Source organism: Alnus glutinosa, chromosome 10 (assembly GCF_958979055.1).
Source record: "Alnus glutinosa chromosome 10, dhAlnGlut1.1, whole genome shotgun sequence".
Taxonomy (NCBI): domain Eukaryota; kingdom Viridiplantae; phylum Streptophyta; class Magnoliopsida; order Fagales; family Betulaceae; genus Alnus; species Alnus glutinosa.
In genome coordinates this window covers 26609397-26618983 of record NC_084895.1, presented here as the reverse complement: position 1 = coordinate 26618983, position 9587 = coordinate 26609397, and the positions used below count along the sequence as shown (strand labels likewise).

The window sequence follows — 9587 nt, the reverse complement described above, 5'->3', positions numbered from 1 at the left end:
TTTTCAAAAAAAATAAAAGAAAAAAGAAAAGCAAAAATTTCTAAAGGGTTCCCTGCCAAAAGTGGTCAGTCACCCCCTTAGGAGTGGCTAGGGGAGTATATGTGGATATCAGTACGGTTATTTGCGATATCTGCACCCACATCTGCACGGTTATTACGTTTGTTAAGTGCGGTTATTATCTGTTATCCGTAAATAGGTAATGAGCCTATTTTAAATGGTTTTAAAAATAATTTTGACCATTTTTTAGTCTTTTGGACTTGTTTTGAAAATATAACACAACACCAAAAATAAGTAGAGCCGAGAAAAAAAGAGGATGATGGATACAACCAAAAAATTGTTATGGTTGGTACAATTTCCGTTTTGGTGACGTGCTAACTTTTGATTCGCTTCCTTTGAGATCTGCAAAATAATAAAGGCTTGTTGGGTGTGCCAACAAAGTCTCACTCCGATGCCTAAGTTAGTAATATACAATTTTAAAGAGTATTGAGAGTACGTAATATCAGAGAATTTGTAGTCCTTTGATATATGGGGTAGCAGTCTATTTATAAGCATATAGATATGGTTGGAGTGTTCTTAGGATCCCAAATCTTTCGAGATCCACGATATCTTCAGGGAGAGAGTGTTGATCTTTCGGGATCCATGATTTCCTCAGGGAGAGAGTGCTCTGTGTATCCTGGGTCTTCCGGAATCCATGATTTTCTCAGGATGATTAAGTATACTGGATTTTTCTGACGGAGTTATCAATCAAACTATGAATCTCGCTTAAATATCGGGAGAAAGATTCCAGCATGCTCTGTCCATATCACCTAATTTTAGTCCCGAGAAATCCATTCACTAGACCAACTGGATATGGGAATTCCGCACGTTCTTTTCATATTCCCCAAGCACAGAACTTTTCGAGCCGGAATATTTTCCCGATTCTGGTAACCGAAAATGTTTATAAGTTTCTGTAATAAATATTCGAGACCCTGATGACCGACCAAGCCTCCTCGAGTTGGTTGAGATGATTGGGCCCAAACTTCGGTCATATATATATATATATATCATTCCATGATTTCAATAAAACTACTCTTTGTTTCCATCACTAGCGGAACAATTCAAAGTGTTGAGATCATTTTGTTTGCAACTACACTTTGCAGTAGGTTCGGTAATTCTGTTTTACTGCTATTGTCTCAAGAGCATTCCTCTCTACTGGTGTGTTTGGTTCGAATATTTTGATGTATTCGAATCGGGTTTTTATTCAAAAACCCGACACCCGCATCATGTTGAATAAAACCCGAATGCTTTATTGAAATCGGTTTGTATTTCGAGGTATGAGATATCAGAAGCGTGAATATTTTGGTGTGAAAGCATTTATTGCTACAATCCAATCCAGCTGCATTTGTTTAATGTTGTGGGACCCGCGTCTTCAGACTCATAATACAGGAGACAATTGGGTGTATTTCACTTTAACATTCAGCATTAATGTGAGCTTGTAAGGACCATTGACTAAAACATGAAGTCACTATATTAAATCTTGTCCGTCAGATTTTTTGTACGTATCCGAGTGCAGCCAACTACTCCCACATTGTAACGTAATTCGACCTTGTTTCTGTTTTTTTTGTTTAAACAAAATATCAAGCTTTTGTCTTGTTAGGAGATCTGCTCATACGCAGTCAGACGGAGTCAGTTCATTGGAATTCGGCTGGGTGTAAAACGTTTACACTGTTTTCCAGAATTTATGTGATAACAGCCGTTAGATTATAAGACCAGTAGAGTTCCTATTATTTTGACCTTCCATTCAGTTCTATAAGGTGCGAGTGACCACACCCAATAACTGCCCGTTATGAGAGGCGTGTCTTTGCCTTTTTATCTAACCGATGCACCATAATGGGGGCAGCTGGGGTTTATTTTCGAATAATGCATTTGCTTAGATGGTTTTAATTAATATCAACCGTTAATTATCACACGATGAAAGGGTCTTCCCATCCAACGGTTAAAAAAAGGACAACAACAATTTTAAGACCGATTCTATCATAAACTGCTTGCACCGGATTATATGACATGTACCTTGCATTGTCAACGCGTGTCTCTCAATATTATCTGTAATTTTTTTATCTTCAATTTCTGTTCAACGGCCATATGTGTTCCCCAAAACCTCACCTTTCTCTCATTTTCTCTCATTTTCTTCCTCTGCCGAGCAAGAAACCCGTGAGACCATCGTGTTACTATTGCCTGAAAAGAAGCGTGTCAGGGAGCTTTTCAGGCTTCCATCACCTCCTTCTGCCCGTTGTAGCAATATTCGCTGGCATTTGTATAGATTGGGGTCTTTCACCCATCAGAGAGGTAGGTGATTTTTGTGTTATTTGCTTTAAATCTATTTATTAGACTTGAACCTAAAATTTTTGGGCTTTGTGTTGTGAGTGTTGGCCTCGCACAGTGGACAGAAACTGGCTATAAGTTCGTGCATTGGAAGGTAGAACCTCAATGTCTTCAGAGAAGCCTTCTTCTTCGGATGAGTATTCTTCCTCAACAGCTTCCAACACCCAACGATACTCAGCTCCTCCAGTGAAGACAGTCCACGTGGTCGGTCCAAGAACACGGTCTTGGAGGGTTAGTTTCAATTTCATACTTTGTTGTTGTTGATTATTGTTTCATTTTTTATATGTAATTTGCACAAGAACTTTGTATTTCATGGACTGTTAAAGAGATTTATTATGATTTTATTATTTTTTGTATATTCTGTTGTTATTGTTACAATGTTGTTCCCATTTGTTGGTTTGGATTTTTTAGATCATTTATACAAGTCGAGTTCCTGCATAATTTGGTAGATCTGTGTTTTTTTGGTTTTTTTCTTTTACGTAAAATTATTTTTTCCAATAATGGTCTGGCATTAAAACTGATCTATTATTTTTGTAATGGACATCCTATTTTTTAGCCAAAAAATATCTCATACCAGTAGTATTCCAGCTTGATTTTTTGTTCACCAAATCATTTCCGTTGAGGTGATTTTTGCTTAAGTGTGTACAGTCACATCCTCCGCGTCTGTTTACATAATAATTGTCAAACTGTTTTTTTTTTTTTTTTTTCGATCCTTCACGTCATAATGTTGACTAGTTTTTTTGAATGAATTTTTTTAAACAAAGTTGCATGTTTTTTTGTTAGGACTTACGGCCAAAGGGGTAAACTGTCCCCTTTTTTATTTTTTAACTTAAAACACACCCGTGCAATGCACACAGTATGGTAAATATTGCCCATGTTTTAAAAAAGTAAAAGAAAAATTTATTAAAACAATATGATAATAGGAGTGAAGAATAGACCCATTACTCATATTATAATAAAATGAAAGAAACAAAATAATGTTCTTAAAAAATCATTTAAATTGGCCAAAAAAAATCATAAATTATCCTCTTAGCTCATAGAAGAGTCCAAGCTCCTGTCATGCACCAGTGGCCTACCATGATAAGCTTTTTTCTTAATATCCAATACTGTTTTTCGGCTTTATCATAGCCTTCATTGCATCACATGTCATAAATAGAAGATCCACCGTTCGAGACAGTGCGGTATTAGGTACAGCCCCTATTAATACAATCACACATAGACATATATGATAGGAAAATGTTAAATTTACAACACCAACACAACAACCACACAACAACCCCTTACATGAGGGTGGACCCCACACACTGGGGCCCACCCTCATGTGAGGGGTTGTTGTGTGGTTGTTGTGATGGTGTTGTGTATGAATCAAATCCCTATATGATATGGGATTTGATTCTTGTACAACACCAATACAACAACTGTACAACAACTCTTTATATGAGGGTGGACCCTAGTATGTGGGACCCACCCTCCTGTGAGAGATTATTGTACAGTTGTTGTATTGGTGTTGTAAATCTAACATTTTCCATATGATATAACCTTTTGTTCCACTTTTCATCACCTGGTCCCGTCCTCTCATCAACGGTCAAAGATCTATGTACACATAAAAAAAACACACCCGTACAATGCACACAGTAATTTTACAGTGAAAATTCGGACCACAAGAGACGGTACATACTACATTATTATTAAATCAAATTTAATAATAATTCATTACATTATCAAAACAATAATAATCGATTATAAATTTAATAATAATTTCGAAAATCCCCACAAATATAAAAATAGAAGTGCGTGGAATATTTCTGAAAATACAAATAACATTTTATCTCGCCAATTAAAGATCGTAACTGATACCATAACATTTTATAAAATGGCTGATATGACAAATAGAGACAAATAACATTTTATATTATCTTCTTTTTATTAGGTATTCCTTGATCTTATTTTTAATTTTTTAGTGAACTTCATCTTAGATATGAAATTATTGATATATATAGCAAATAAGAAGGCCAATATAGCATAATATATAATTTTTAGACATAAAATTGCGTGTTACCTTTGTGTTGGACGTAGGGTTTTAAGACTGAATTATTTCAAAATTGCTATCTATTTTTTTTTTCTTTATTTCTGATATTGTCTTATATATTTCATTTTATTATAAAACTCTACAATGTTATATATTTTTTCTTTGTTGGCAATACACACAAAAAATAGGAAAAAGAAAAGTTCAAAAACGTAATTATATGCACAATAATACATAACCACAAATTAACCAAAACACTATCAAAATCAAATTTCTAAACAAGACTCATATTTGTAACATAAATTTTATAACAAAATTTATATTTGAGACTCTGTTAACTTTATAACAAAATTGGCACAAATTAAAAAAAAAAAAAAAAAAAAAAAAAAAAAAAAAAAAAACTAACCACGAACTAATCAAAACATTATATGAGAAGCATTTTTATGTAAGAGACACTCATATTTTTAAAATATATATAATTTAAAAATATTGTTTTTGAAACACTCGTAATTTTGAAACAAAACTGGCACAAATTGTTTCAACTAACCACAAACTAATCAATCAAAACATTACTAAAAAATGTTTTATTTTTTTATAACTTTGTGGTAGATTTAACATGCTCATAGCACAAATTGAATGTTATCTTAAATTCATGCTACATTTTGTACAGTCATATTCGACGAGAAGCAAGAAACAGTGTTTTCTTCCCGCGTTAAAACCATCTCATATTCGAAAGGTATACCTCACAACCTGTTTCTTAATGTATGCTGTACAAATAATGCATGTTTATAACTTTTTTACTATAGGCATATATTGGAATCTTAGACTGTAATTAATTTAATTTTAAATTAGGCTACATTACAAATTACTTTCTACTTCCACTGTTTAAGTGTAATCCTACAATCGAATTTTGTTAAAATATTTGACTAGCAGTCCTAATAAACCAAAAAATGCACAAGTGCAAAATGTAATAAGGAAAATTACAATGTAGCCTCCCAAACTTTAGAATTTCTAATTAGTGACACCTAAACTAAAAAGTACACTAATCCCCCTCAAATTTCAATTCTATAGTCAATGTCCCTCGTAAATACCAATTGTGTCTATAAAAAAAATATATTTTCATACAATGCATCGCTGTCATTAGAGGGGATATGGAGAATGAGATGGTAGTGTGAGGGGCTATGTACAAATATGTCAACTTCATGTGCTTTTGGTTGGGTATTTTTCCTTACGTCATAACTATAGCAAATTAATGGCCCTACTTTTTCCACTCCATACTAGAGAAAACAAGGTGCCATGCCAAAAGGAAAGGGAATTGAGTGGACTCATGAGGAAGCTGACATGTTGCTCGAACTTCTTCTAGAATGTGTGCATAACGGTACCATGTCAGAGGGGCCGTGACCAAAAATACATGGGTGGATCTGACCGTTAAAATGAATGCGAGGGCCACTAGGGTTTTTACTCCTAGCCAGCTATCCACGAAGTACAACAAGTTTCGTAAAGACCACACAGACTTCTCAGGCCTGTTAAATCATGAAACTGGTTTCGGCTGGGACCCTATATTAAACACCGTCAGTGGGACCCCGACGCAGTGGGAGCATGCCAAGATGGTATGCTCTATCCCAAATGACCTCGGTTTGATCAATCTTTTTATAGAAATCATGGAAAACATCTAAATGTAAACTGAGTGCCTTTTTCGGGTTTTCGTAGGTCGATGATAGAATCACACGCTTCAAGTCAAAGGGGTGCCGTAACTATGAGCAACTGGGGATCCTTTTCGATCGGTCAACTGCAACGGGCATTCTCCGCCGATCCTCCGCACATTCCCCGCCTAACGCCGAGGAGGAAGAACATCTCATGCACCGTATGCAGACGGAGGGTATGCACGTGCATAATGGTGGGGCTGGTCATACGGGTCGAGCAAAAGGTTATCTGTCACAGACATTTGTTGACCTCGACAGTCCTCATGATGATGAGGCCAGTGGACCTTCATCTGGTCGAGGTAGGCGCAGGGGGAAAGAGCCGATGGTGGAGGATACACCATCTGACCTAGCGCGGGATATTGGACTGGGTGTCAATATGGGATCTACACAAAAAGGATCCTCGGGCAAAAAAGGATCCAAGCAAACGAAAAGCCAAGTGGTGGCTTCGAAGAAAGCTTTGTACGACGAGTTAAGGGAGATGGCGAAGGCAAGGAAAGACATCTTGCTTCGGCGGAGTAAGTCGGATATGAGTTCCACACAACAGCACAGCACTGCCAGATCCGCACTCCCGATGGATCGGGCTCTCGACTTCCTAGACGAGTTGCAGCATGAGGTCAGTGACGAAGTGTACGTAGCTGCAACAGTTGCTCTGATGGATGAACAACTTCAAGCCGCGTGGATCCGCATGACAAGAGCACGTAGATTGATCTGGCTAAAAAAGCAGAAGCCCCTTAATGACTGACAGGCAGGATAAGATTGCAAATAGCTACTTGTATTTGTACTTAACTTTGAGGGTAATTTATGTTTGTTTTGTATTTTAGGTATTAAGTATGAGACAATTATATTGGGATGCAATGTGTTCTTCTATTTTCACTTAACTTTGAGGACCAATTATGTTAGTTTAATGTACTTTCGGTATTAGTTATTGCAATGTGGTATGTGACAATGATTGGTGATATGTGTTTTACTGTGTGCATATGTGACAATAATTGAATTGAATCTGTGTTTGCTGGTATGCTGTACACATTATTTGAAGCTGTATTAAACTCAAATGTGTCCGTTGGTAGGATGGATGGATCTAACATCCCTTTCGACGCCATGGATGAGGATAGTGAACAGGAATTTGATGACGAAATAAATTTGATATTGGCTGTGCTAGACATATCAGATGACGATGACGATGGAAACTGCAAAATGCCGGCACGCAATTTGCCATTACGAGGGGCCATGTATATAAGGTGCATGCTGAACGGTAACCCAACGCCGTTTAAGGAAATGTTCCGTATGGAGCAACCCCAGTTTATAATGTTGTGTACTGAGTTGAGGGAGCGCCAACTCATGAGGAGTACAAGGAACGTTGAGGTTGAGGAAAGTGTGGCTATATTTCTTGTGGTTATCGGCCACAGCCAGGGGCAGCGGGTTGCGTCAGATCGCTTTCAACATTCCACTGAGACAATAAACCGCCATATCAAGACGGTGCTTGGTGCAATGGGTCATCTAGCGAGGATTTACATTAGAGTTCGTCACAGGACTGGGATGGCCCCACATGTAAGCGGTGATCCCAAATATTATCCTTGGTTCAAGGTGAGTTCATGTCCTTCTGTAACACAACAATGTTATATTTATGTCACCTTTCAAATACTATACAGAATGCCCCGGTTTTATGATTTATTATTTTTATTATTTCTTACATTTTGATAGGATTGTATTGGTGCGATCGATGGCACACACATAAAGGCGGAAGTCCCAGTCGAGCACCAACGCCTCTTTCGTGGCCGGAAAAATGATTGCACACACAACGTGATGGCAATATGCGATTTCGCTATGTTATTCACATTCGTGTACGTTGGTTGAGAGGGAACAGCTAACGATGGTCGCGTATTTAAGGATGCTGTTACAGGTGACAACGGTTTTGAGTGGCCCATAGATGGTGTGTACCTTGTAGTCAAAATGCCTTTAAGTATACATCAGACATTTTCCTTCTGTCTGTTTCTATATTGACATTTTTATTGCATTATTTATGAAGGGCACTATTACGTGGCTGATTCAGCGTATCCATGTACGCGGGGTTTTTTGCCTCCATATAAAGGGGAGAGGTACCATCTCAACACTTATCGCAACAGGCCGTTGCCACGTGGGTACAAGGAACTATTTAACTTTAGGCACTCATCGTTGCGAATGATCATCGAGAACTGCTTCGCCAGATTGAAGATGGCGTATATTAAATGGCATCCCTGGGTACTTATTGGTGCGTCAACCTAGCATTATATTGGCATGTTGCACGCTACACAACTTCGTCGGGGTACACAATCCGAATGATGAAATCTTCAGCGGCAATGATGCAGCAGAACCGGAAATGGACGTCGATCAGGTAGACATGAGTGAGCACCCAGATGATTATGGCAACAACGATGAGGCAGGCCCATCAAATTCAGGACATTATGACTTCTCCCAAGCAGCTTCCGTTGAAATGGCCCAATTTAGAGAAGGCATTGCACAAGCAATGTGGGATACCCGTCATGGACACTAGAATGCGGGAAATTTTAAAAATTGCAATTATATTGTACAAGTAGTGAATTTTTGTTTTGGATATGCATTACGTATGGTTGTGGTTTTACGCATGTGTTTGGTTAATTTCGAGTAAAATATACTTTTATGTACGATTTTGTACCCGTATTAATTTTGTTTTACAAGTTTTTTTCTTTTTATTTTTCTTAACGCATTACCAAGTAGACATGGACGTCGAGGTGAACTGTACATGTGGTGCTGGACCCATGAGACTCCTCGTTTCAAGAACAGAAAGGAACTACATGCGGCGTTTCTACAAGTGTCCCCTAGGAAAGGTATGAACTCGTCAAAAAACGCGGGCCTCAAATTGAACCAACATTTACATGTTAATGATTTTTATTTTTAAGTGTACGTCGCAGTGACAGTCTCATCCCGTTTTAATGTATTATTGTAGAATCATCCCGGGGGTTTCTACTGGGAAGATGAGTTGATGCAAAATTTTTGCTGAACCGGTACACAAGGACCCCGCTGTGCACATACATGCGCAGGGCAACGCATCGGGCATGCCGTGGCTTGTCGGGGGCATTATGCGATGTTGTGGTATTACATGGATTTGCGTCCTTTGTTTGTTAGGGTTATTGTTTTTATTCGTTCTCATCTTCGCCTGAAGGGGTTTGGTTTGTAATGCGGGTGGTTTATCATATCATATATTTTGCTTTTACTGGTATCAGTTTATTGTATAATATATGTCGGATATTCCTAGAGATCGCTACTTGAACCTTTTTTATTTTTAGTACTGCTCATGAACGGTAATGGAGCTATGCATTTGACTGAATGCCAACCTTTCTTCATAATGTACCTATCTGTTTCTTTTTCCTTTCCATAGATTTTTTGTTTGCTTTTAGTTTCTTTATTTTATGTTAGATATATCTTGCTCAAATTAATTTGTGGTAAATGAATATGTCGATAATTACGGTTTATAATTTTGA

The 9587-nt window shown here is 37.6% G+C and overlaps 1 protein-coding gene across 1 annotated transcript; it reads left to right on the top strand.

The window, feature by feature from the left end:
• The first annotated feature begins 7188 nt into the window (after positions 1-7188).
• LOC133879276 (uncharacterized) lies at positions 7189-8620 on the top strand. Its single transcript, XM_062317803.1, has 4 exons — positions 7189-7674; positions 7948-8020; positions 8117-8306; positions 8353-8620. The coding sequence occupies exons 1-4, from the start codon at positions 7189-7191 to the stop codon at positions 8618-8620; spliced, it is 1017 nt and encodes a 338-aa protein (XP_062173787.1).
• The last annotated feature ends 967 nt before the right edge of the window (positions 8621-9587 follow it).

Bases quoted from the DNA above. Each gene is read 5' to 3' on its own strand.
- LOC133879276 (XM_062317803.1), top strand. From the start codon at position 7,189: ATGGATGAGGATAGTGAACAGGAATTTGATGACGAAATAAATTTGATA. The intron at 7,675-7,947 runs GTGAGTTCATGT...GTTGGTTGAGAG, and splicing joins AATATTATCCTTGGTTCAAG to GGAACAGCTAACGATGGTCG. The intron at 8,021-8,116 runs GTGTGTACCTTG...TTATTTATGAAG, and splicing joins TTTTGAGTGGCCCATAGATG to GGCACTATTACGTGGCTGAT.